The following is a 27025-nucleotide window of genomic DNA, read 5'->3' on the forward strand; positions in this document are numbered from 1 at the left end:
AACCTAGGAGATTCCTGGGCACAGTATATTGAGGATGACAGGTTGCCTTAAATTCAGTTGTCACTTCCTGCATGGTTCAGATCTGCTCTGCATAACTCTCAACCTCCACAATAGCAAAAGCTTCCATTAGTCCGCTTAACACATGACACCTTCAGAGCCACTGGATCTTGGGTACAGCATGTCAGCTGTGGGAAGCAGCTGCTATCCCTGCCTATCGTACAGCTATTCTTCTTCCCATCACCCTCCTGTGACAGCATCCAATCAAACATAATTCTGTGTAATCATTTGCACAGCTGCACACAAAAAATCTGCAAAAAACCCCCCAAGCAACCAACCCCAAACCCTAGACTTAACCAATGTCAATAATGAGATGAACATACATATCTGATTTTTGAGTTCAGAGACCGATCTGTAGCTATACCAACAGATCTTTAAAAGGACTTTTCATGTTTTTCCAATCATCCTCTTTCTCTCTGTCAACCAATGTAGCCCATTGTAGTTTGACTAGGACAGGGATGAAGAACCATCAACTTGAGATGTCCTTGACTTCAACTCAAAGCAATCTCAATGCTCACATATCTTTGCTGTAGTTCAGCAAATCTTGCACTACACACGGTTTTGCTTTTAACAAGCTGCTTGATTTTGATTTGGGGAGCGGGGAACAAGCATGCATTTTAACACCCCACCTACCTTCGGCTCCCAGGGATAAATCATCTTCAAAGCTTCCTCCGTTTCTCACCAGCATGCCTGAAAAGATGCCAATTTGACGTGATCAACATCTAGCGTTAAGGTTTCCCCTTCCAGTTATCTGGATTGCCCACTTAAAACCAAAGCACCAAATGACAGCCATGCATATAAAATCCTTGTTCTTGAAAGCCAAATTTGAACTCTCCAAGTTCAAATTGGGGACCTGACCTGTGCTCTGCAGTGTCTCAGTCCGCTTCAAGGTAAGATATATTGTTATTTTCAATGCAGACAGCAGGTCTTACAACAGACACAAAAGATGCATTAAGGTAACTTCCATAGAGCTCCATGCCCAAGCTAAAGAAAATGGCCATTTCAGAGCCATGAGCACCATACACCTTTGGTTACAGCTGCACCACATATAACACAGAATGCATCTTAAGCAAGCCTGCAGGTCTCTTACCAAGGAGTCTCAAGCCAAGAAAACGTCCTGGATCAAACATTCCCTGTCTCCCTTGCGCATTGAAAGAAAGGAGCTGCAACTACTGAAAGGGCTTCGGAGCTGCCCTGTTGCTACCTGCAGCGTCTTGTCGTACTTTGAACTTTTGCATTCTGGTTTGCGCAAGTGGTAACTTTTCAGGTGTGGCAAGTTCAGTCGGAGCAAGCCAACAGAGATTGTGCTGAAAGGGGTTGACCTACTTCTCAGTGTAATACTTAATATTCATTCTCTGCCTTTCTCTCTCTCTCTCTCTCCCTCTCTCTCACACAAACAGCACAGCTTATCTTTATCACAAGAGAAATATTGCTTAAGAGTTCCTTCAGTTTAAAAAAATTGCAGATCCATTTGTCTCCTCTGCTTTCAGGCTTGCAGAAGCCCGCTCAACAACGTCTAACACTGTCAGCTCAAACCTGCATTTGAATTAGGATTTTTTTTGTCTAACAAACAAGCAGGAAAACAGAAATGTACTTAAAAGGCCTCGGATCCTTACCCTTTAGAACTGCGTTGCTCTGCTCATCCAGGGAGGCTCCCAATGGCGTTCTGAAACCACAGAAGAGATTAAAACATGCATGGCTGTCTTTTAAAAGTTGCTTCTTCATGTCCTTCCTTAAAGCCACACTTCTTTCACATCCGTCCCCTCCTCTTCCCGAAAATGTGCACTCTCACACACACACACAAACTTGCAAAGCAAGCTTTGAGGAAACCAGCCCCTAACCAGGCACCAGTTTGTGAAAAGGCTGTTTAATCAAATTTATACAGCTGCCAACTTAACAGACTGCTCCGATGCAGGAAGTAAGCTCTGTGGGACTTTATTCCCAAATGACTGAGCATAAGATTGTCCGTGCTGCCGTAAGTGTACATGAACATTAACGTGATTAATTAGTCTGTCAAAAGAAAAAGGGGGAAAAAACTTACTTTATTATCATCTTTAGCATTAAGGCGTGAGTAAAGGAGACAGACCTACAGCACTATACTTAATTGAAATTCATTCTGCACTTTAAACATTTCTCATCCATATAGCCAATGCTAAAAGTATGGGCATAATAGCCCCCTCCTCTCCCACAAACATACATACATTTCTGCTTGGCTAAAAGCAGAGTACGATCTATGATTGTTTCAGACACTCTCTTCTTTTTATCTTCTCTCAGCCCAATTTAGGCTGCAATCTGAAACCACTTTAGCGCGAGTTTAAAGTCCCACTGATCTTTGTGGGATGGGCTGCCAAGGAAATACTTACAGTATTTCACAGTATCATTACATGCTGTTTGTAGAGCTTCCAGCTGCCTGCCAAAAGGTTATGCCAGGACTTCTTTAAAAACTCGAAAGCAACGCAACCAGCTGTAGGCACCCAGGATCTCACACTCTGCTGCTCCAACAGCCCTGATGTAGCACACAATTTTTTACTTTTGACCCACAAACGGTAGGGCAGGTGAGAAAATGCAACAGCTGCACCTTCATCCTTTTGCAGTCGAACTTTTAAAGGGGCAGCTACAATTTCAGGGTTGGCTTATTAGCACCAACCTCTGACCATTTGGGGCTTTCACACCTGGAGTACTGGCCAGCTTCTTTCTCTGCAAAACCCCACAACCACCTCTGATAAATCTTGGAACACTTGTATATCAAAGGGTGAAGGTTCAGAGGAAGGAGGAAGACTTTCCTTTGCTAAACATTTTCAAGTGATGGCCTTTCAAAAGCTTGGGTTTAAACAACTGTGCTTATTGTTTACACCACGGGCTTTTAATGGCCCTTTTAAAATTCTTCTCCTCTGCTTCAGGCCACTTCTGAGCATCTCGCTGTGCTCCCAGATCCTTTCGAGGCTGTTGCCAACGATACACACATCAGCAGTAAATGAACAGCAAAGCTGGAGCTGCAAGAGCTAACCCTTCACCTCTATAGCCGATTAACAGCTACCAGTGAAACAGCTTCGTCAAGGCAGCCCTGCCGCTTGCATTTTCTACATACAAGACGTCATGGCAATTCAGCCCACTACAGCGAGAGCCTGGGAGGGGAAGGGAGATGCTTGTGTTTGAACATAGGGCAATGGATCCGCACAACGTATGAAGCCCTTTGGGGGTGTAACTGAAGAGCAAACTGGGACAGTTGGAAAGAAACTATTTTGTGGCAGCAAGACCTCCTGAGTTGGCTGAGTCTGCTTGGAAGTGTACGATAATGCTAAACAGGAAGCTTGGATTCTGGACGGAGGCCGCAGATATCTTGTATGCATTCAAAAGAATTCGGCAGGCAGGCACAGGAAAGAAAGAACAGAGAAAAAGACTTCCTTTGCAGTTGGGTTAAGCAAGTGCTTTGGGGTGGCAGCGGTGGGGAGGCGATTGCAAAATGGAAACACAGCTAAAAATGAAAACTAAAATAAGGGGCCAGCACGTCTTAGACACTACAATCCTCAAGATCTCCTATACCATATTTATCTGACATGCAGAGATCTTGTTTGATGATGTTGTGCTGGCACAACAGGTGTTATACTGGAGAAGGGGCAGAAGGCAGACCAGGGTCTCCTAGTAGATTTCTAAAGGATTTTCAGTAGGTTGTCATGGATTTCTGACTCCCAACTGTCTAACAATTAAGGTAAATGGACCCCTGACTATTAGGTCCAGTCGTGACCGACTCTGGGGTTGCAGAGCTCATCTCGCTTTATTGGCCAAGGGAGCCGGCATACAGCTTCCGGGTCATGTGGCCAGCATGACTAAGTCGCTTCTGGCGAACCAGAGCAGTGCACAGAAACGCCATTTACCTTCCCACCGGAGTGGTACCTATTTATCTACTTGCACTTTGACGTGCTTTCGAACTACTAGGTTGGCAGGAGCAGGGACTGAGCAACGGGAGTTCACCCCGTCGCGGGGATTCGAACTGCTGACCTTCTGATCGGCAATTCCTAGACTCTGTGGTTTAACCCACAGTGCCACCCGCGTTCCCCAGTCTAACAATAGCAGCAGCAAGAAGGCAGACCCCTCCCTATCCTGAATTAGGCTGCTGAAACAAAGGAAGCATTGGGGGGGGGGAGGAACCCAGAATGGATCTTTATCCTGGACTGTGCTAAGAGGTACCCTGCCTTTAATTCTCAGTGTTTGTCCTCAGTCACTATTCTGCACTGAGGTCTGGTTCCAGTAAAAAAAAATTAAATAAAAATTAGATACCATAAGCCTAAAGTTTGCCCATCCCTAATATACACTAACTAGCAGACACAGGCAGTAAGAGCAAAACTATGAGCTTCTGTTGACAGAGGCATTTTTCACTAGTTTTTCAGAGTGCTAGAGGTCTCTCCAGCTACCATATCTGTGGAGCTTTGACAATACACAATGTCTAAATGTCACAGTTTCCCATCCATAAAATGGGGGGAGCCACAAAGCACCATTTAGGTTTCATGGAAACAAATTAGAATACAAAAACCTTGAAATCTTTTGCTCATGAGAATAGCTAGACAAAATATTGCTCTGTTCTAAATAGCTCACACACAAAAAAGCAAACCAACCAAGGTTGTGCAAAAAGAAAATCCCTGTCTAGCCAGCTTATCAACTTATTCTAGCCATTTTAGCACCTCTTTGCTTTCCTTGAAGCTCCATCTTCCAAACAGCCTTGCAAACATCCTAGCCCTCAAGGGAATGCATAGCAAAGCAGCTCACTTGTGGCATATTAACTATCTGGGGGAGAAGATAAAGAGTGAATATGAACCTTGTGGAGGTGGTGTGGGAGAGAGAGGACACCCATCTCCATTCCATTTGCAATCTTCATTTGCACTCTATAGCTGCCACAGGGGAAGAGTGCAACTACCATATTTTTCACTCTATAAGACGCACCCAACCATAAGACACACCTAGTTTTTAGAGGAGGAAAACAAGAAACAAGAAAGCAACGCAAAGCCTCTTGAGCGAAGAGGCAGGAGCACTCCCGCTGTGCTCAAGAGGCTTTGCGTGGCTATCCCCGAAGCCAGAAGAGCAAGAGGGATCGCTGCGCACTGATCCCTCTTGCTCTTATGGCTTCTGGGATAGCTGCGCAGCCTCTTCAGGGCAGCGGGATGAAGGCTCCCCGCTGCCCTGAAGAGGCTGCATGCAGCTAAGCCAGAAGCTAGAACAGCGAGAGGGAGCACTGTGCAGTGATCCCTCTTGCTGTTCTGGCTTCAGCGCTAGCTGCGCAGCCTGCATTCGCTCCATAAGACGCACACACATTTCCCCTTACTTTTTAGGAGGGGGAAAGTGAGTCTTATAGAGCAAAAAATACGGTACTTGCATGGTGAACAGCTGAACAGCTACAAGGCAGGCAAAGGTAACCAAGTCCTCCTTTCATCATCACCACATCTCCACTGCAGGGAGACAGGAACATTTCTAGCCGTTGAACAGCTCCAAAAAGGAAAGCCCACCACGACCACCAGCCTCTTCAAGCCCTTCTATTTCAGAAAGCTCTAGAATGGGGTGTGCCCCAGGACGTCTGTTTTTAAATGAAAGAAGGCATCAAACTTAGGAGTCTCACCCAAGCAATGCATCAACGCAGCACATTTCCAGAAAGCTAACTCATCTACCAGACTCCAGTTAAGACGTCAAATCTGTTCTCTCTTCTCAGGCATTTTGCAAACTCCCTATCAATCAAACCAAAAGGTGCTTTCTTCTCCCCCAACTTTTGGCAATGAATATTCTCCTTACAGAGTGATGTTTACCCCAGAGTAGGTATTGCCCTGTTTTTGTGGACAACCAAAAGTGACTGGGGAAAAGCCAACCCCCGGGATCTGAGGGCGCCTCACACACAAACAAGGAAATCCTCTACCCTAAGCTTAAGCTGATTCTTATTGTCTGAACTTGAGTGTGTGTGCTGTTTATTTTTAAAAGAATTAGTTTTTCCCTGCTGGCTAAATACTGCCCGCTTACATTTCAGGGGCGACGTTTTTGCACAACATCCCAGAAAAGAAGTTCCTTGTAAAACCACCAGCCTTTTCCCAATTTGGCGGTCTACAACAGCAGTACATATTTAGGAAACAAGAACAAAAAAGGGGGTGTGCCCAGCCCAGATATCAATACAAGGAAGTACATTGTAAATATATTTATTCAATTTTTTTTTTAAAAAGAGGCCAAATTTTCTCAGATTTCCCACAGAAAAACAGCAGTGTAATTCCCAAACTAACCTCCTTATGGAAGGAGTGAGGAATCTGGTGCCCTTTCATCACCGCTGACTATTGGCCATGCTGACTGAATTATCTGAATGGCCACAGGTTGCTCACACCTGCATTACGGAGTCACTGGCTCCCATTCACTTCACACAGCATTGTTTTTCTAGAAAAAAGAGATGACAGAACTCCCCATGAACACCCCCGTGTTCTCTTATAATGGCAATGGCATCCACCTGAGAGGTGCTGAAACCGGGTTCTGGCAAGTTCCGGCTGAAAAAGGGCCCTGACTTCACCGATACCTGCTTGAACAAGAGCACCACAGCTGATGCAAAACAGAAAACTTGCGCTTTGGAAAACAAAGACACCCATGCAAACCGTAGAACAATTCACAGATTTGTTTGTTTGTTAAAGACTCCTACAGGGATAAGCTTTCTTTAAATAAGCGAACACCCCCACCTTCTCTTTACCTCAGCGGCCAAAGACAAGCAGAGCAAACCCATTAAGACTGTCCATCTTTTGGCGCAGTTGTAGCTTCAAACGCCAAGGATGTAACTAGGATGGGCAGCATTTGGTGGGAAAGGCAAGGTGCAAATTTCAGAAATCAACTGGATGATTTAATGCAATGCTACGTTTGTTTACTTGGAAGCATGTCAAGGTTAGAAACTCAGATATAGAAGCTAGGCACCAAATGGCTCCTTAAACCATGGTTACAGTCGCCAAAACAGAATTCCTAGCTGCTATTTTTGGGCCAGACGGCTCAAAAGTTGTATTTTAGCATGTGAGTTTTTGATTCCTGAAATTCATTCTGATTGTGCAGATAAAATATAATGGATAGAATTCTACAGGATGTGTTCAGTGGCAAAGCTGCATGCTCCACCACTGGGTGCAGAGAGTAGGCGTGGGTGTGGCTGGCACCCCCGGGGGCGTGGTGCACATCCTGGGGGCATGGCATGCTGCCCACAGGGGCTTGGCACATATCCCAGGGGCATGGTACACCACCCGTGAGGGCATGGCACACGTTCTGGGGGTGTGACACCCTGCATGTGGGAGCATGGCACCCGGTGTGTGGGGTGTGTGCAGCACATGTCTGGGGGGGCTGCCGCGATGGCACCCTACCGGAATAGTGGTGCCAGAGGTGGTCTGCTCCCTCCGCACTCCCATTCCTCCGCCAGTAGATGAGTTGCTAGAGTGTTAAGGCAATCAGGATCCAAGGATCCCCAGACATGCACCTCCAGATGGTGGAGACGTCAGGCGCCATTCTGGAGCCCAGGCATCTTCACCTGGGCTGTAAGTGGCCGATAAAGGTAAAGGGTAAAGGGACCCCTGACCATTAGGTCCAGTTGTGACCGACTCTGGGGTTGCGGCGCTTATCTTGCTTTACTGGCTGAGGGAGCCGGCGTACAGCTTCCGGGTCATGTGGCCAGCATGACTAAGCCGCTTCTGGTGAACCAGAGCAGCGCACGGAAACACCGTTTACCTTCCCGCTGGAGCGGTACCTATTTATCTACTTGGACTTTTGACATGCTTTCGAACTGCTAGGTTGGCAGGAGCAGGGACCAAGCAATGGGAGCTCACCCTGTCACGGGGATTCAAACCACTGACCTTCTGATCGGCAAATCCTAAGCTCTGTGGTTTAACCGATAGCCAGGTGCAAAATGCACCTGGTAAATTTTGAGTGCTGTGCATGCCCCCTGGGACTTACACCTAAGCAAGTGGACACATGACAGCCACCTTAACCATGCTTCAAATTCCAAGGGAATAAATGAGATTTAAGAATGCTAAATTTCAGCGGGTTGGACCCCCAACCTTGTAAACACAAGATTGCCTTGATTTCGCTAAGCTTACAGCTCAGTCCTATGTAGAGTTAAATTATACAAGCCAATTGACACCAGGAGGTTGACACGTAGCTAACTCTGCACAAGAGCACACCGTACTTTTTTTTTTTAAAAAAACTGGATATTAGCAGTAGTGACACACCACAGATGGGCTGTTGCAATACTAAAATGCATTTACCACAGCACTGGAGTCCCAGTCCTAAAATGCTCAAATCAGTTATCTCTGGGTTCCGACATCCATCTGAGGATCTTTAGCACAAAGTCCTAAAACAGTTAGCAGTTACTTTAAAAGTTAAATTTCGTCCAGTCATGATCAACATTCCTCAAGAGGAAAAAGGTTTAGACTAGGGAATCCCCACCACCACCACCACAACCCAGAGAAGACTTAAAATAAATGTTGAAAAATGGCAAGATGTTAAATATAGAATTGCAAGTTCCACCCCACCATTTGCAGGCCCTTGCTCCACGACAGGCAAAAGTGTGTCAGGCAATGTTTTCCCCTCCCCTTGGCTCCTTTTGTGCTGAGGAATCTAAACATGTTGAACTTCTACCTGTCATGCAGCTGTTCAAAGAAGCCCACACAACTTGCAGCCCACCCAGTGTGTGTTGTGACTTGCCAAGTGCTCAACAACTGCCTTTTTTTTTTGCAGTCAGTCCAAAAATCAGGAAAAACAGGTTTATCAAACCCCTGGAAGGCCAACACATAGATGATTACGTTGGCCCGAAAGGTCACGATTTGGGTAGGTAGGACGGAAGCCCAACTCAAAACACAGAAACAAACAGCGAGAAGCCCTCTTTCAAAATATAAAGGCAAGATTGGTTACAGTGACCAGATGCAAAAGAACAAGTCTGTCCATGTAACAACTACGCAAGAGACATTTCAGAGTGCTTAGTCTCTCTCACCCCTGCATGGCAAGCTATGCTATCCTCCACAGGCATCTAGCCAGTCTACCAATAGGTCTCCTGTAACAGGGCCCGGAGGAGGGCAGCCTCATCCTATGAGCATTTACTCAGAAGTTCCACTGGATTCAAAGCGACCAACTGCCAAGCATGGGTGCACAGGGCAGACACTGCCTAGGCTGCCTCACTACTGTGCAGATCTCTCATGCCCTTGGCGCAATAAGAGTGCACAGAATCATAGAGTTGAAAGGGACCCCGAGGGTCATCTAGTCCAACCCACTGCAATGCAGGAAACTCAGCTAAATCATCCATGAAGGAGAGTCCACCGCCTCTCGTGGGGGCCTGTTCCACTGCTGAACAGCTTTTACTGTCAGAAAGTTTTTCCAAATGTTTCGTGAGAATCTCCTTTCTTGCAACTTGAAGCCATTGGTTTGAGTCCTACGTCCAGAGCAGGAGAAAACAAGCATGCTCCCTCCTCCATGTGACAGCCCTTAAGATATTGGAAGATGGCTAGCATACCTCCTCTCAGTCTCCTCTTTTCCCGGCTAAACATACCCAGCTCCTCATAAGGCTTGGTTTCCAGTCCCTTGATCATCTTGGTTGCCTTTCTCTGCACATGTTCCAGCTTGTCTACATCCTTCTTAAATTGTGGTGCCCAGAATTGGACACAGTATTCCAAGCGTGGTCACATGTACGGCTAGCAAGCCAGGTGCATCTGGTTCTTCCTGCCCAAGTGCAGAACCTTACATTTGTTCCTATTGAAATTCATTTTGTTAGCTTGTGCCCAGTTCTTCAATCTGTGAAGGTCATTTTGAATTCTGATTCTGTCTTCTGCGGCATTAGCTGCCCCTCCCAGTTTGGTGTCATCTGCAAACTTGATGAGCATCCCCTCAATTCCTTCATCCAAGTCATTTATAAGACGTTAAACAACAACGGACCCAGGAGAACATGATCACTTCCTCCCATGTTTCTGAGCACTTCCACTTCATTAATCAGTTCCTCCCTATTGGTGAGGACCAGGTCCAAGATAGATGACCCCCTTGTTGGTTCTTCCATCTTCTGGGAAATGAAATTGTCTGTGGCGCAATAGAGGAATTTGTCAGACCTTACACTCTTGGCAGAGTCTGAGTCCCAACAGATATCGGGGATGTTGAAGTCCCCCATGATTACTATTTCTCTCCTTTCTTAATGTTTGGTAATCTGCTCTAGTAAGGCATCATCCAAGTCTTCAGTCTGACTTGGCAGTCTATAGCAGACAGTAAGGTCACTGTTGCGTCTCTCTCCTACAATTTTTACCCATATACAGTGGTACCTCTGGATGTGAACGGGATTCTTTCCCATAGCCCCGTTTGCATCCTGAAGCGAACGCAGCCTGCATCTGCGCATGCGCGGGTCACGATTTGCTGCTTCCACACATGCGCGTGACGTCATTTTGAACGTCTGCGCAAGTGGCGAAACTCGGAAGTAACACGTTCCATTACTTCCGGGTCACCACTGAGCGTAACCTGAAAACGCTCAACCCAAAGCTACTTCAACCCGAGGTATGACTGTATTCTCAATCCGCTTTTCATTCTCTGGGCCATGGATTTCACCACAAGTGAACACATCCATTAAATACAATGCTACTCCTCCTCCCTTCCTGTTTGGCCTATTCCTTTTGAACAGTTTATACCCCTAAACTCCTAAATTCCAGTCTCTTCCAGCAAGACAACCAGCTTGCTCTTGCTACAAGTGTACTGTTGTTTATTCTGTGGCAGAATGACAAAGATGACACAGGTTTTACAGATCACTGCAGCAGCTCCCTCGCCCTCCATGTCTCTGGTCCTATGCACACCAAGAGACAGAACTCTGGGCCTCCCCTTTAAACTCCCCTACTAAACACCCATTTGCGAGGTCTGTTTGCGAGCTCCCAGGATCTGCACTGAGCTAAGTTTGACTGCTGCTGGTTGCTAACTCCTCCCTCAGCCTGGCTTCCTCTCAGCTGGAACTCCTACCTCTCAGATCCTGTGTTCCCACAGAGTCATCAGCCACACACACCCTCAGGCTCCAAAAGACACAATCTCTCTCTCTCTTCAGTTTCTTCCAGGAATCCTTGCCCGTGTTTGCAAGCTCTGTTTGCAAGCTCTTCATAACACATCATAAAGAATGACTGAGATGAATAGAAATGACCAAATAGCATTCTTGTACAACAAATCTGTTCCCCAAAAGTTATAAGCTATATGATTTGTTACTTAAGGAAAGTGTGGATGCAAGTGATGTCCCAACCCAGGGCAGGGGGAAGGAGATGCAGGATTGGCCACTGCCGGTGGGGTACAGCTAAAAATAATTATTACAGTATGAATTCCTTTGACACAGTCAAAGATAATTTTCCTATTCAATTAGCTATCAAAAAATCAAAATTACCCATGTGTAATTAATATAATAAAATGAAACCATTATAAGCAATGCATATTAGTTTCATTAATCCTGTGTGAGTAATTCTGATTTTTCGATAACAAACTATGCTGCTATCTGTAAAAAATGACATTTGTTCAATTATGATGATTTTAGCTGATTAATGGATACTGTTGATGACTAATCGATTGCCTTGGTGTGGTTTTGTGAAACTGGGATGCTTGTTAGAGCCTCAATTTGAATAGATCAAACTAAGTCGCTTCCATAAAACAACAGACAGATATCTGTAACTTTTCTGATTCAATACCTGTTTTAAACATAGGCTAACTCTGTTGCAGATAAAAATTCCTAATGGAACAGAAGGGGAAATGGACTCATTTATCCATTGCTCTGGGAAAGGGTGGTTATCAGCTTCATGAACTGCTGACAAATGTGCAGAACAAACAAACCTGAGGCCCATTCCTATGCAGACACACCGAGGACCAATTTTTTAAAAAATAATAATAAAAATCAATAGGGTTAGGCACTCCTAATATCTATGCTGGGCTGTAAAGAGAGTGAAGCAGAGATCAAGACCAAGAGATGTTCTCATGCAGATTGGTTTTTTCCCTCAGCTGTAGGGAGCCTTCACAAATTCCAAATCCTTAAAAAAAACCTGCTCACACTAAGAGTGCAGATTAAGGGAAAGTGGGGCCCTGCTACTAGCTCCCACCACCAACGTTACACCCACCCAGTGGCAGATTGGGGCTCTCAGATTTTAGCAGCGCCCTGTGCGTTGCTAAAATTTGGGGCTCCCTCACCTCTCATGCTCTGTTCTGTATCACTGTTGCAGTGCCCCCTGCAATGCCAGCAGCCAGTGCAGCCGAACTGGTCGTAATACCCTATAACCACCTCTGTCCACCCCATTCCCTGGCATCAGTGTGTTGGAGCGGATCAGATTCAGCCAGGAGAGTCATTATTGGCAAGAGTCCTGTTTGGGGTGAAACCACACCTGCTTCCATTCTTCTGAGCCTTGGACAAGGATGAGCTCAAAGGAAAATGCTCTTTTATTATGACTGTGGAAGAAGTGACCACGTAAAGGTACTCTGACCTTCTCAGAGGCACCCTGATTCTTAATTTTAAAGTGGGCACTGAGAGAGGAAAAGGGACACACATTCCTTTAATACTGACAGCAAAGCATTCCGCATATGCTTAGAGGCACTGCAATTTGTTGTTGTTTGGTCGTGTCCAACTCTTCGTGACCCCATGGACTAGAGCACGCCAGGCAATCCTGACTCCTGTCTTCCACTGCCTCCCGCAGTTTGGTCAGACTCATGTTAGTAGCTTTGAGAACACTATCCAACCATCTCGTCCTCTGTCGTCTTCTTCTCCTTATGCCCTCCATCTTTCCCAATATCAGGGTCTTTTCCAGGAAGTCTTCTCTTCTCATGAGGTGGCCAAAGTATTGGAGCCTCAGCTTCATGATCTGTGAGCACTCAGGGCTGATTTCCTTCAGAATGGATAGGTTTGATCTTCTTGCAGTCCATGGGACTCTCAAGAGTCTCCTCCAGCACCATAATTCAAAAGCATCAATTCTTTGGCAATCAGCCTTCTTTATGGTCCAGCTCTCACTTCCATACATCACTACTGGGAAAACCATAGCACTGCAATACCAGATGCTGTTTCCGCTTTAATTCCCTGCCATGGATTTGCTGCTTGTTCTTGGGTTCTGCCACTTACTGCTGTGTGTCATGTCTTCTTCAGCTGTAAAACAGAACCAGCATAGTGGACTCTCCTTCACTGGAGGTTTTTAAGCAGAGATTCAATGGCCATCTCTCATGGATGCTTTGATTGAGATTCATGCATCGCAAGGGGTTGGACTAGATAATTCTCCTCATGGTCCCTTCCAACCAGTTTATGATTCTATGAACATCCTTCAAATACTGTACTTTTCCATGTATAAGATGAGGTTTTTTACTCTAAAATTATGTTCAAAAACTTGCCTCGTTCTTCTCCATGGATAGTGAATGGGGTGAACAGGTGATTGGCAGGAGCTTGTCAGTGATGATTGTTGGCTGCTAGAAGGGCTGCTTTCAATTGGCTGCTGCTTCTCTAATTGGGTTGGTGATTGGCTTCTGCAGCAAACACTGCTGTTGATTGGCTGTCGCTGCTACAATTGGCGGTGGCTGTTCTGGGATGCGTGCGCTCGCCAGCGGACAGCTTTTCTCAGTTGGGTAAGGATTTTTTTGCTGGAGAAGGGTCTGTTTGCAATTCTCTGTTGCTGTGAGAAGTGGGTAATTGTCTGCTGCCTGCGATTGTCGGTGCTTATGCTGCGTGTGAGCAATTTTTGGGAATTCCCTCCCCCACAAAAAAAGGCTGTAAAACTCTGGGCACTCCTCCGCAAAACAACTCTGAGCCATCTCCCCACCCCCATTTTTTTGAGTCCCCCAAAATAGGGGGCGTCTTATAGATGGGGGTGTTTGATAGATGGAAAAGTACAGTAGAATCCGTACAATGTGTGTCCTTCACATAATTTTAACTTTCCCTGCAGCGTGTGACTTGCCTTGGTGCTTTTCTCATCTAGAGAAATCTTCTTGCAGGAGCCTTTAGTTCCCACTTTCTTCTTGTGATGCATGGGAGTCTGGATTTTGCTGACACGGCCATAATGCAGCAGGCCACTGTTGGCCTGCTGAACTCTGCCCGTAGTCTCAAACATCCCCCACCCACCCCATGCATAGGAGCATTAATTATTTCCGTTTGTGAAATGTGGTAGGGAACAATTCGATTATACCCTCGGCAAACAGAAACAGGCTAGCCACAGGCTGCCATCTGCTTTCTATCTGTCAGAGGGCTAATCACGGGGATCAACTGAGCTACTGTGATGTCATAAAATGTTTGCTAATGTAGTATTTGCTCAAGGGGAAATGGTCTGCAATAGAATGACACACAGCAGCACTACTCAAGAAAGTGAAAGGTCAGGGTGGCTTGGGAGGGGAGGAAAACCCTCACAAGGCCAAGATAACAGGACCAGCTATGTGGGCATCGACTTCCATTATACAACTGAAAGCCACCATTGGCCATTATTCTCTGTAGACAAGCAACGCCATCACTGTAATCTCTTGGCATATCTATGGTGAACACCCAGGGTGGAAAACCAGTGCAACCTTTTATCAGAAGTGCCCATAAGAACTGGGTTAAAATCTGCGGGTGTTGGAAGAGGGCACAGGAAGTGGGACTACTCAAGGGAAGAGGTAGATGGGAGAGTGGTCAGAGAACGCCTGACTCAGTAAACTGCAGAACCCTACAAAACGCAGGCGTCCAACTCAAAAGCAGGAACCTGAGAGAACAACTTACAGAGGATGCAAACGCGAGAGGAAAAGATGGCCACAGAAGGCATGCAGTGGAGCCTAAAGAACTTGCCTCACGGGAAGAGAAGAAATTATTTGCTATTATCTGGAAATGGAAGGGGGGAGAGAGAGTTTATATTCTCTAGGGAACTGCTAGCGAAATGAAGCCAGAGAGCCATGAGCGGTGGAGGGATGACACATTCTCATATGACAGGACATTTTCTAACATGTAATAAGATGAGGCAGCCCTCATGCACACCGCTCAGAGCTCCTTGGAGGAAGGGTGGAACACGACCACAACAAACACACAAGAAATGACTAACCAGCCACATTGTTGGCGGCAGTTTTCGTGGCTTCGGCTTCTGACTATACCTACTCTTTTTTATTTCCTTTTTGTTATTGTTGTTGTTTTTGGCATCTGCACATGTTCCGTACAAGTCTGCCTCATATACTTAGGTTCTTCCAGAGCAAAAGCTCGTGAGGTAAACTAACTGCACGGTGCCATTCTGTGTACAGTTCTGGTTGCGGCGCCCCCCAAAAAAGGATGCTTCAGAGCTGGACAAAGGGCAGGAAAAGGGCAAGCAAAATGACTGAGGGGGCTGAAGCCCTGCAAGGGAAGGTTGCAACATTTGGCGCTGTTTTTTGCTTTGTTTGGAAAACTAAGGCAAATGTCAGACATGACAGAAGTGCTTGAAATTATTCACAGAGCAAAGAAAACGTACAGAAGTGTTTTTTCTCCCTCTCATACAGACATCCAACCAAGTTAAGCGTCGGAAGATTCAGGATGGGCAAAAGGGTTATTTATTTATTCAGGCACAGTATAGTTGGAACTGTGGAATTTGCTCCCATGGGATGTGCTGGGGGTTAGGCAAACTAATGGGGTATAAGGCTATCGATGGCCGTGTTGCGGCTCCACTGTCAGAGTTAGTGTGCCTCTGAAGAAACACAACTGGGGAATGAGCTGCTGCAAAGTGTCCTCCTGTCTGTGGGCTTCTCAAGGGCATCCGACCACACTGGTCTCCAGCAGGGCTCAGATAGATAGATAGATAGATAGATAGATAGATAGATAGATGATAGATAGATAATTTATTAAGGTCAGAGACCAGCTTATAAAACACACTTGGGGGTACAGTCACAGAAGAAAAACAAACAATTAAAACAATGTACAACAATAAATTTAAAAACCATGTACAACAATAAACTACCGCAGGGAGTTGACACAGAGTCACCCATGGAACTGAGTTTGGGGATTTTCATAACGAACTAGTTTGAGTTAGGAGATCGTCTGTGCCTACAGATCTGTACACAGAATCTGGCGACCATCCAGGTCGTCTTCTGATCTTTGCCTAAGTCTTCATATCCTAAATGGTTGCACCAGGGGCAATATCCCCGGGGAATATACATTCATGTCCGGGGTAAGAACCAGCAAAATTGATTATATGTTGGCTGACAGCGAATTGCTAACAAAAATAGGGCTCTTATACAGGTGAGCCCACACCAAGAATCATAGAATTGGAAGGGACCATGCGGGTCATCTAGCCCAACCCCTGGAATGCAGGAAACGTCTTGCCCAACGTGGGACTCAAACCCATGGCCCTCAGATTAAGGGTTTCATGCGCTAACCAGCTGAACTACCCCAGCTGACAAAGGCTTATGGATTCACTAACAAGTGCAACCTTATACGTGCCTACTCAGAAGTAGGTCCTCCTGAATTCAGCTGGACCTATTTCGGGGAAAGTGTGGAAGGGACGGCAGCTTACGGTAGTCAAGGTAAGCCAATGCCAAAACAAAAACATTCCACTAAATAGTATAATGAATTCAAAGAAGCTTGAGTCACCTAGCTCAGTTGTTTAGAGCATTGTGCTGAAAATGCCAAGGTTGCAAGTTTGATCCCCAACAGCTGCATATTCCTGCGTTCTTCAATTCTATGAAGAGCCAGTGTGGTGTAGTGGTTAAGAGTGGTAGTCTCGTAACCTGGGGAACCGGGTTCGCGTCTCCGCTCCTCCACATGCAGCTGCTGGGTGACCTTGGGCTAGTCACACTTCTTTGAAGTCTCTCAGCCCCACTCACCTCACAGAGTGTTTGTTGTGGGGGAGGAAGGGAAAGGAGAATGTTAGCCGCTTTGAGACTCCTTAAAGGGAGTGAAAGGCGGGATATCAAATCCAAACTCTTCTTCTTCAAACTCTATTGTCGCATAAGCTTTTTTTTTACTTAGCTACAAAGTTATTTCTTACCCTCCGGTCTGTTTATACTTACCATAGGGCTGCAGTCCTAAAAACACTTAACTAGGGGTAAATCCCATTGAAGTACACAGACTAACTTCTGAGTAAGCATGCTTAGGATTGCACTGCAAATCTGTTAGGACTTTAGGGTGCCACACAATGGTTTTATTTTTATTTTTTGGGAGTAGCAGACTAATATGGCTAAGCTTTCGGAAATTATTGCTAATAGAACAAAACTTTTAAACATGTTAGAGAAGTGCAATTTTCATTTACATTTTATTTCATTAACTCAAATGTCAGGTGTCCAACTACCGATTACTCCACCACCTTGGCGCTCCCTGAACACTGCAATGGAAGGCAGCAGAGCAGATTTACCTCTCACTGAGCAACTAGGTGATTTTTCTTCTATAAAAGTCTGTAAATAAAGAATTGGGAGCTTAAAAAAAAAAAGGAAGCTGAAGGGGCCAGAAATTTCCCTGGAGGAAGTGTGTTTATAAGCCTGCTCTCTGATAAATATAGAAACAGCTGCCCTGAAAATTCTGTTCTTTGATGCTGCTATTGACATAGAATAGGGCTCAATAGGGCTTTACTCTCAGGGTAAAGGGGTATCGAATTGCAGCCTGGATCAGAGGTACCTCTTAGACCATTTACTTTTGAAAGACAGCAAGAAGCCACACTAAAACCCAGGTGTTTCGAAGTACCGATTCTAACAGAGCCCACAAACAGAAGGCAACCAGACTGGACAGGAATCTGTACCGCTTTTCAAAAGGGCTTTTGTGTAAACATGCACAATTGGGCTGCAGAGCTGCCACATCCATCTCAGAAGTATGAAATTAATCTTTGCAATAACTTGTGGGCGCCTCCTTAGCCCCAAGGTGGATCCAGAAGGGTTTCAACGGTATGCTATACGTTGTGTTTTACACAGGACAACAAAGCCTTATACAGCATCAGGGGAGGATTTACAGCCGGGGCAAATTATTTTACACTAAGTACAAATGATAAAATTAGCACTACCATTAAAAGAAAAAAATTAATGGCCAACTTTGTTACCTCCTTTCATGCTCAGCATGCATTTTGAAGGAATTCGTTTGAAAAACAACACCACTTCGTACATGAAACAGGCAGTTTCTTCCTTTGATAACTAAACAGGATGAAAACGGGGTGTGTGCGTGAGGAGAAGATTTCACCCTAAAGTAGATATTGTAGGTGGGGCACCCGGATGTCTGATCTGACAGTGAGTGAATTTGAAACTGGGCCCTGAAACTGCATGCCTCTTGCTCAGGCATAGGCAAACTCGGCCCTTCAGATGTCTTGGGACTACAACTCCCATCATCCCTAGCTAACAGCACTAGTGGTCAGGGATGATGGGGATTGTAGTCTCAAAACATCTGGAGGGCCGAGTTTGCCTATGCCTGCTCTTGCTATTCAGATAGTTCCTTTGAAGATGCATCAGGAAGACATTAAGTCAGGGATAGCAAACCTGGCACCCTCCTAATGTCATTGGGCTACAATTCCCATCATTCCTGGCCACTAGCCATTCTGACTGGAGGTGTTGCACAATGGAAGGACAATGAGTCCCCCCTGCATCCCTATACAAATTGTTGGGCATGGAGAAGGTTCTGTATAGATGCTCTGGAGCAGAGCAAAATGCTATCTGAATAACCTTGTGGCAAATGCTCATTTCCCAGAAGCGTCTCACCTCTCCTTTTAATGGGCCTGGGTGGAGAAGACAAGCCTGCTCCTCTATAGGCCATTATTAAGGCACCACCACCAAGAAATAATTCCCTCCTCTATAGGCCATTATTAAGGCACCACCACCAAGAAATAATTCCCTCTCAAACAAGGCACGGGAAAGGTAAATGGCATTTTAAAACTCCCACTTATTTTCACATTCTAGATTAAATAGCCCCTCACAGTATAAATAAACAAGATACACCAGAACTATAATATCCCATGCCTTTGGTGAACTGCAAACATTAAGGCTTTGTTAATCCCAGACCTCTCTGTCACCAAAGAAACTGTTTGATCATCAGCAACTTTGGATCTATTCGCAGATCTCTGGGTGATTTGTAGCAGATCAGCTAGGATATCTTATTCCCAGCTGTTTGACAATGGCAAACTCTCTCCCCTGAAATGAAGAAAATCAGTAAGGGAAGAACAACTAGGAGCATTTATCTGTTTTAAACTATAACTGATGTTAGATGTTTTTGACTGTAGCTGCTTTTAGGATATGTTAACTGTTCTACAATGTTTTGGCTTCCTTTGGTTTTAAATTGTGTTATGTTTGCTGCCCTGGGCTCCTTGAGGAGGAAGGGTGGGGTACAACTCCAATGAATAATAAAATTCAATAAATAACAGCATTCTAAGAGAGTGCTGAAAAACTTTTCTCCAGCTGCCTTTTCTACACCTTACAAGAACAAGGTTGGTCAATTCTGAATTCGAAGGAGAAACAATAGTGGAATTTCTAGTTTTGCAAGGCTTCTAGGTTTGACTCTACCTTCCTGGTACCTCTTCAAAGAGTTTCAGATTCCCTCTTCAGACTGGAGAACGCAGCGTATCAATCCCTTGTCTCGCTTTAGAGAAATGGTTCCAGACTAAACACCACAGAAGGAAACGATGAGCAATTTTTGATGGCCATAGCTCAAACCCCCCAAATCACATCTAGCCAAAAGGATGAGGCAGAAGAAAGGGGCGGGGCAGGCTAAGAGACACCATTCATTTCCCTGCAGTTTTGGGACAGGGTGAATAGCAGTCAGCATCCACACTACAGCCCAGAGGAGATTTAAATAATGGCAGCGGCAGGGCTCACCTGCTGATACGACTATACCTAAAAAGAAAACAGTAAACTAACTGCTCAGAATACCCTCTACATCAGAACACTGCAAACAGCCATAACCATAATAACCAGTATCCAAGACAGCTGATTCAGCTGGTTCATCCAAAGGCTTCACTCCACATTCCCTAGTGAGATTTTAAGAATGATTTTCACCAAGCAGCAAACCCTCACATTATACTACAATCTGCATTTGAACGTTCCTTCCATTCAAACAGTGTTCGCTATGTTGTACAAGGAGCTGCCATTACAAGCCCGCCCTAAGAATGCAGAACCGTGGTTCTTTGGACCCCTGGACTTATAAGAAAAGTAACTTCAGTTCACATAGGTGTTAAAAATGTTTGGAATGCTGATCATGTCCAATAGAGGAGGAGATCCTTAAGGACAGGGAATGGGATCTATGGGGTGCTCTTGAACCTCAGCACCCCAGTTGGCATGGCCAGCGTTCAGGGATGATGGGAACTGTCATTCAACAACACCTAGAGGGAAACCAATTCTCCATCCCTGGTTTATGGGGTTACAGTTCCTTTTCAACAACAACAACAAAATGAAAAAAATATAGGAAAACCCAATCGTTGCTTTTTTGTGCTACAGTTTCTGGATCACAATCTCAAACCTGATACACTGTATATGGGAGGGAGTGTCTACGCCACAGCTCTGCTTTGAGTGTTTATCACAGCAAACCACACAGAAGGAAAATAGGAAAGGCAGAAAACGGACTGTGTGTCATTTGGAAGACCGATTGATCTCCACCATCATGCTCAGTAGCATTTAAATTAAATTAAATTAAAGCATTTAAATTATATAAATCCATTCATTTCAGTTGTCAATTTGGAGTATGATGCAAGTTGGATAGGACCCACAGAGGTAGCAAAAGTATGTTTATGTTACAAATTATGTTACAAATTAACTGCCAGGCCCACCTCCACACACACACACCCTGCCAAAAAAACATAATGCCCTACACAAAAGAATTGCTACATTTCTTGTGGCTTATCCTGATCTGCTATGATCATGTTTTGAAAATCCTCTTGCTTTTTACCTTAAAAACAAAAAATTTATGAAGTACATATCTAGAGAAAAGGGGTATTGTAAAAGTCATTTCCATCCCATTCTTCTTCTATGGACCCTTGGGTTAGCATAAATGGGTGTCCATTTATATCCTGCCAACAACCCCGTGAGGTAAATTACATTAAGGAAGTGCAACTGAGAGTGAACCAGTGTTAAGTGACCTATACATTATTCTAATTTAAATTCACCTCTCGGGAATGAAGTGTTGTAAATATCTCCAGATGGTACACTGTGTTATCTAAAACACATTTATCCAGAACAAGGGTTCTCAAACTTTCTGGCCCCAGGACCCACTTAAGACAGCTGAAAACTCACGAGGCCCACCAAACACAAAATGGTGGGGCAGTGGCAGAGCCAGTCACAAAATGGAGGCAGGTGGAGGCAGAGTTTGACATAACCAGCTGGCAAATACAGGCATCATGATCTACTGATATCTAATCTAACTTTGGAAATTGCTACATTCTCTGACACAGCAGTTTCCTTGTGGCAAGGAGTTCCACAGCTCAGCTTTCTTCAATGTAAGTTACAGCCATTTGCTCTGGAGGAATTGTGACTTGACTTCCCTACTTTAGGCAAAATTTGCTGATTAAGAGGCTTCTTCTTTTCTTTTCCTTCCCTCCCCCCACTTGCCTCTTAGAGTATTTTTACCCATTTCCTGTCATTTCTTTTCCCAGTTTCCTTTCACATTCCTCTTATACCTTATCCCATACCCCAAAACTGCCAATTTCTTTTATCCTTCCTCCCTGGTCCTGTTACATTCTCTTCTTCCTCCAGTGACAACATTCCTCTCTTATCTCTCTATTTTCTATTCCCATTTTATTTGATTATTATTATTACTATTAAATACTAGTCTTGATCTCACTTTCCATTTCCCTTCAATGCTACCTTTGGCCCTTAGAACAGGGGTCAGCAACCTTTTTCAGCCGTGGGCCGGTCCATCATCCCTCAGACCATGTGGTAGGCCGGACTATATTTTTGGGGGGAAATGAACGAATTCCTATGCCCCACAAACAACCCAGAGATGCATTTTAAATAAAAGCACACATTCCACTCATGTAAAAACACCAGGTGGGCCCCACAAATAACCCAGAGATGCATTTTAAATAAAAGGACACATTCTATTCATGTAAAAACATGCTGATTCCCGGACCGTCCATGGGCCAGATTGAGAAGGTGATTGAGCTGCATCCGGCCCCCGGGCCTTAGGTTGGTGACCTCTGCCTTAGAATCATAGAGTTGGAAGGGACCCCAAGGATCATCTAGTCCAACCCCCTGCAATGCAAGAATCTCAGCTAAAACAACCATGACAAATGACCATCCAACTTTCGTTTAAAAACCTCCAAGCAGAGTCCACAACCTCCCAAAGGAGACAGTTACAGTGTCGAACAGCTCCTACTGTCAGAAAGTTCTTCCTGACGTTGAGTCGGAATCTCCTTTCTTACTTCATTCCAAACCCATGCACACCCAATTTCTCTGAGTCCTCTGGCTACCTTTACTCAGCATGCAAGGAATTGCTCAAACTGGCATCAATCCAACCAAAAGCCTACGAGATCAGCTAGGAGGCAATGCAAGACAACGAGGAGAAAGTCGCCCACAGCCCACTATGTGAGAAACCCTGATCCAGAAGCTGAATTGGTTTCAACACTCCTCTCTAAGAAATAATAAGACTTCAGGCTAAAGCAGGTTTGCAGTTGCAGCAGCAGTGGATTTAAAACTTGTTTACAAACATGGGAGGAAATCCAACCGGTTGCAACACGGCTTACTTCCCGGTACATCCTAAATGCATTTAAGATCGCAGCTGAAATCACAAAGCCGAGACAGCATGGAACTTTCCCTTTGTTTCTGGTATGCAGTTATATTTTCAGACAACACCCCGGTCTATGCACTATGGGTTGTGTCTTTACAACAACAGGACCTGCCGTCCCAAAGAACAGCTGCTATTTCCTGAACAACATAATAAACTTTAGCCAAAAGAGCAGTTTTCCATTCATCTCTGACTCTTGCACACAAAATATTCTGGCCACAACCTATTCCAGCACAAAATAAAGAGGGCTTGAATTTCCTTATAGATCAGTGAGTTTAAATGCATGCCCAACTTTTGTCTAATTCTATGCAAATTTACTCAGAAGGAAGCCCAAGAAAGCATGCAAAGGATGTGTTGGATTATGGTCGAAACACGAGGAGAAAATCCATTGCAATCCATGTGATTTACTACTAAGACACATTTTGGGAGGCAAAAAGAAGCTAAGGGGAAACCGATTTGCAATTGGTATTTCTAAAAAGCCTCAGGGCCAAAGCAGTTCTAGATATCTTACAAGATTCAGGATGGAGCAGATATATTGAACAACTGCATCATTCTGTACAAGAAGTACTCACCTACAATCTTTAAGCCATATTGCAATCTTTTCGTTTGGAATAGAGCCTGCTGAATGGGGAGAGGTGGGAATGCAGGGCAGAGAGAAACAAAAGAGAAATGGGGAGAAGCAATAAGTTATCATTGGTGAATGATAAAAGTAGCCATTTGCCCAGGCATCTTTCCTGCTGGCTTTCAAAAATCCCAGTCAACTAAATGATATGTAAACCAGCTAAGGCACAATATCAACAGTTTCTAGAAGGGAAGCCAACCTCCCAACATTTTCTTTAAAACGTTCAAGGACTAAGCAAAAGTATGAACAACAAGGGTACAATTTTGCAGGCTAATCCTTAAAACATTTTTTTTTTTTTTTACTAAATTTACAAGCCTACTCAGAAGCACGTCCTACCAAATTAAACAGGGCTGACTCCCTGGTAAACGAGATTAGGATTGCTGCCTAAAAGTTATAATATTGCATTCAATATTCAGCCAGTAAACATGTCTAGAACAGCATGGTGGATTTTCTTTCTAGTGAAAAGAAAAGTGTGATATTGCAGTAGGAAGAAAGAGCTTCAGAGCTCGGTATGGCAGTTTAGGATAGCAGCCATAAAGTTCAGTTCCACCCACCAACAGTTATTTGGTCATCAAAATAAGATTCCTGTGAAACCTGAAAGGCATTTCTCTATCTTGGCATCAGTTTCTGTGGTCGTCATCAGACACCCAAGCAACAGCCTCTAGCCCACAGATGCTGATGCGACAATCAATCGGTTAACCTTTCAGGTGCCACATGACTCCTCCGCGTGTCTCTTGGGTAGCCAAAGAGAGAGAAAACCATGAGGCTAATAAGACAAACCTCCTTCGGCAGCCAAAGGCAACTTCCCCCCGGCGATCTCCTGCTCCGGCGCCGGCTCAGCTGCCTCTGGAGAGAGCCGCTCCGCCTCCGACGCTTGCCAAGAGTCTCTGCTTTTGGCCCAGGCCTTTCTCCTTTGAGCGACCCCTTGCCACTCGTCGCGCACCGAAGCCACCTCTTCCTCCTCCATCGGGAGCCTTTCGCCGCTTCTCGCTCTCGGTGACTCGCTCGCCCGCCCTCACCCGGCTGCTGAAGAACGCCTCCAACCTACAGCGAGGAAAGAAAGAAAAGGTCCGGAGGAGAGCTCGTTTTTGCGCGCGATCGAGTCGAGCTGCGGGAAGCAGCAGCAGCACCACCACCAGCAGGAGCCGTGCGCAATTACGCGCCAAGTCGGTGGCGATGGGCGACTTGTGCAAAAGTTGCGCAGGAGGAGGAGGAGGCGGCGGCGGCAGAATCGCTGGGCGCCCCCGGTCTAGCGCATCCGCTCCTCTGGGAGCCACTGGAATCGAGGGGGCCACCCCACAGCTGCCCAGCAGCAGCACATCTGGCCACAGGCACCCAGCAGCAACCCCGTCCCCGGCTGCATGACCAAGACGACCCAGCATTTACTCCTCCCCCTCGACTCCCAGGGCTATAAAACAAAAAAAAACTTGAAAGCGTGCCTCCGCCTCTCCAGTTGCAACCTAGTAGCAACAAGCAAAGCCGCCGGGGGAGGAGGCAGGAAGGAGGGAAACTGACTCTGCGTTTGGGAGCTCCCGGCCGCTGCGAAATTCTGCAGCCGCCCTTCGCCCGCCAGCGAAGCCGCCCCAAACTTCTCCACTACGCCACCCGAGAGTTGCTGCGCCCGCCGCGCCCGGGACGAGCAAGCAGCCGAGGAATGAAGCGGCATTACCGGCAGAGGCGAAAGCAGGCCCGCCCGAGCCTGATCGGACGCGAAGCGCACGGAAACCGGAGAGTTTATATCATCAATCAGGGTGTTCCTCTCTCTCCTGCTGTCTCTCCCCCCCACCACCCCACTTTCCCTGGGGACGGGACTGCAGGCAGTGTTGGGAGGCAGGATCCGGCTCCTCCTCCTCCAGCGTCCCGGTGGTGACAAGGGGGAAGAGGGCACTTAAGAAGGCGCGGTGTCCTAACCCAGGGGAGGGAACGCCAGGGCTGCCAAGGAAGGTCCCCTCCCCCGGGCGCCTCCACCGCGATCAGGAGGAAGGAAGGGACCCTGCCAAATCCCTCCTCACACACCCGCACTCCAAGGACAGCGCGGTACTCACGTCCTCGTCTTCTCCGCCCTCGCTGCTCTCGGGATCAGGAGAACAGCGAGGCGAGCGCGCCTCTCCCCGACTTCCTCATACCGTAGCTGTCGGGAGGAGAGTTTGACTACTGCTCCGGCAGCAGCCCACGTGACGGGGACCCGAGGCGAGAGGCGCGCTCATCTCCTCCTGCTGGCGGTGTCGCTTGAAAAATAAACAAAGCCTGGGGCTGGGACAGGGGTGCTCGTAGTGGCCGGAGGCATCAAAGAATTGCAGCGTTGGAAGGGACCGCGAGGGTCACCTAGTCCAAACCGCAGCAATTCAGAAATCTTTTTTTGACCAGTTTGAGTCTCGAACCCACGACCCTGTGATTAAGAGTCTCCCGCTCTTCCGGTTGAGTTGGAAAGGACCACGAGGTTCATCTATTCCAAGCCCCTGCAACGCAGACATCTTTTTTGCCCAATGTGGGGCTGGAACCCGCAATCCTGAGAGTTCAGAGTCTCATGTTCTACCAGCTGGGCTATCGAACGCCCACCCTGCTGTGCTCTACTTTCCCCTGGGTGATTTGACTCCGTCTTCGGCACCCCGGCTTACTCAGTCACCTGATTCAAACAAAACTGGGGTGGGTGTGTTGCTTATAGACTGATTCGAAGTACATGGGAGTCTCCGAAAGGGCCGGCCAGAAGATAACATCAAGTAAAAAACGTGATGGTGACATTGCAACAGTAACCGTGTGACTTGAGTTTCATAGGTGTGACTGGGGTGTAGATGGCTGAAACTTGGCTGTAAAACTTCGGAAGACAACAGAAATTCAGAGTAGACCTGCTGCCATTGAAGCATGAATGGGGAGACCTTCAGTTGGAGACCCAAGCTTGGGAACACTTGTTTTGAACTATTGTAATCCCCCCCCTTGATTTTGTCTTTTTGTCTCCCTAACCCTACCCCACCTTATAATCAAGCAGTGTAGAAATATTATGAAATAAACTTGTGGGGGTTGTTTGCTTCAGGATTGCCTCTTTGGGGTGGTTGTTGTTGTAATGTCACCCATCTGACTGGGTTGCCATAGTCACTCTGGGCAAATTAAAACATCAAACAGAGGTGGACTTTGAGGTGGACTTCTTCCTCGTTTTGCCTGCTTTGTGTGTGGAGGGGGGAGGTCCTGAGCATTGTTAGTTTTTCATCTATGAAATGAGTACAGTGGTACCTCGGGTTAAGTACTTAATTCGTTCCAGAGGTCTGTTCTTAACCTGAAACTGTTCTTAACCTGAAGCACCACTTTAGCTAATGGGGCATCCTGCTGCCGCCGCACCGCTGGAGCACGATTTCTGTTCTCATCCTGAAGCAAAGTTCTTAACCTGAGGTACTATTTCTGGGTTAGCAGACTCTGTAACCTGAAGTGTATGTAACCTGAAGCGTCTGTAACCTGAGGTGCCACTGTACTGTATTTTGTGGTGGCTATGACAGTTTCTTAGATTTCCAAAGGTTTCTAAAATGGGGGGGGGCAGGGCCCCTGAAATGTCTTAAAGCAGAAGTTTTCAACTTTTTTGGGTGCACGGCTCCCTTGACCAACTACATTCTTTTTGTGGCAACCCTGTGGGGCTCAGGAGTCCAGTTATGTCTCCCTTTGCCTGCAGGGCTGGCAGCCTCTTTTTTGAACACCCTCTCTTGTGCAGTGCTATATCAGCCTTCTCTCCCCTC

The 27025-nt window shown here is 46.0% G+C and overlaps 1 protein-coding gene across 4 annotated transcripts in view; it reads right to left on the reverse strand.

Annotated features, from left to right (window-relative positions):
* ITPRID2 (ITPR interacting domain containing 2) overlaps positions 1-26216 on the reverse strand; it is a 67130-nt gene extending 40914 nt beyond the window's left edge. The window contains exons 1-5 of one of the 4 annotated variants that reach the window (XM_053409518.1): positions 25349-26216; positions 24084-24347; positions 23254-23302; positions 1674-1723; positions 691-747 (exon numbers count right to left, since the gene is read on the reverse strand). In XM_053409518.1, coding sequence (XP_053265493.1) covers positions 691-747; positions 1674-1723; positions 23254-23302; positions 24084-24270 — 343 coding nt within the window. In that variant the 5' untranslated portion in view covers positions 24271-24347; positions 25349-26216. Of the gene's footprint in view, positions 1-690; positions 748-1147; positions 1245-1673; positions 1724-23253; positions 23303-24083 lie in introns of those variants that run through there. The other 3 variants (XM_053409527.1, XM_053409535.1, XM_053409543.1) reach the window with 3 other exon arrangements.
* Positions 26217-27025: the final 809 nt, after the last annotated feature.

Source organism: Podarcis raffonei, chromosome 1 (assembly GCF_027172205.1).
Source record: "Podarcis raffonei isolate rPodRaf1 chromosome 1, rPodRaf1.pri, whole genome shotgun sequence".
In the NCBI taxonomy this organism is placed as follows: Eukaryota; Metazoa; Chordata; class Lepidosauria; order Squamata; family Lacertidae; genus Podarcis; species Podarcis raffonei.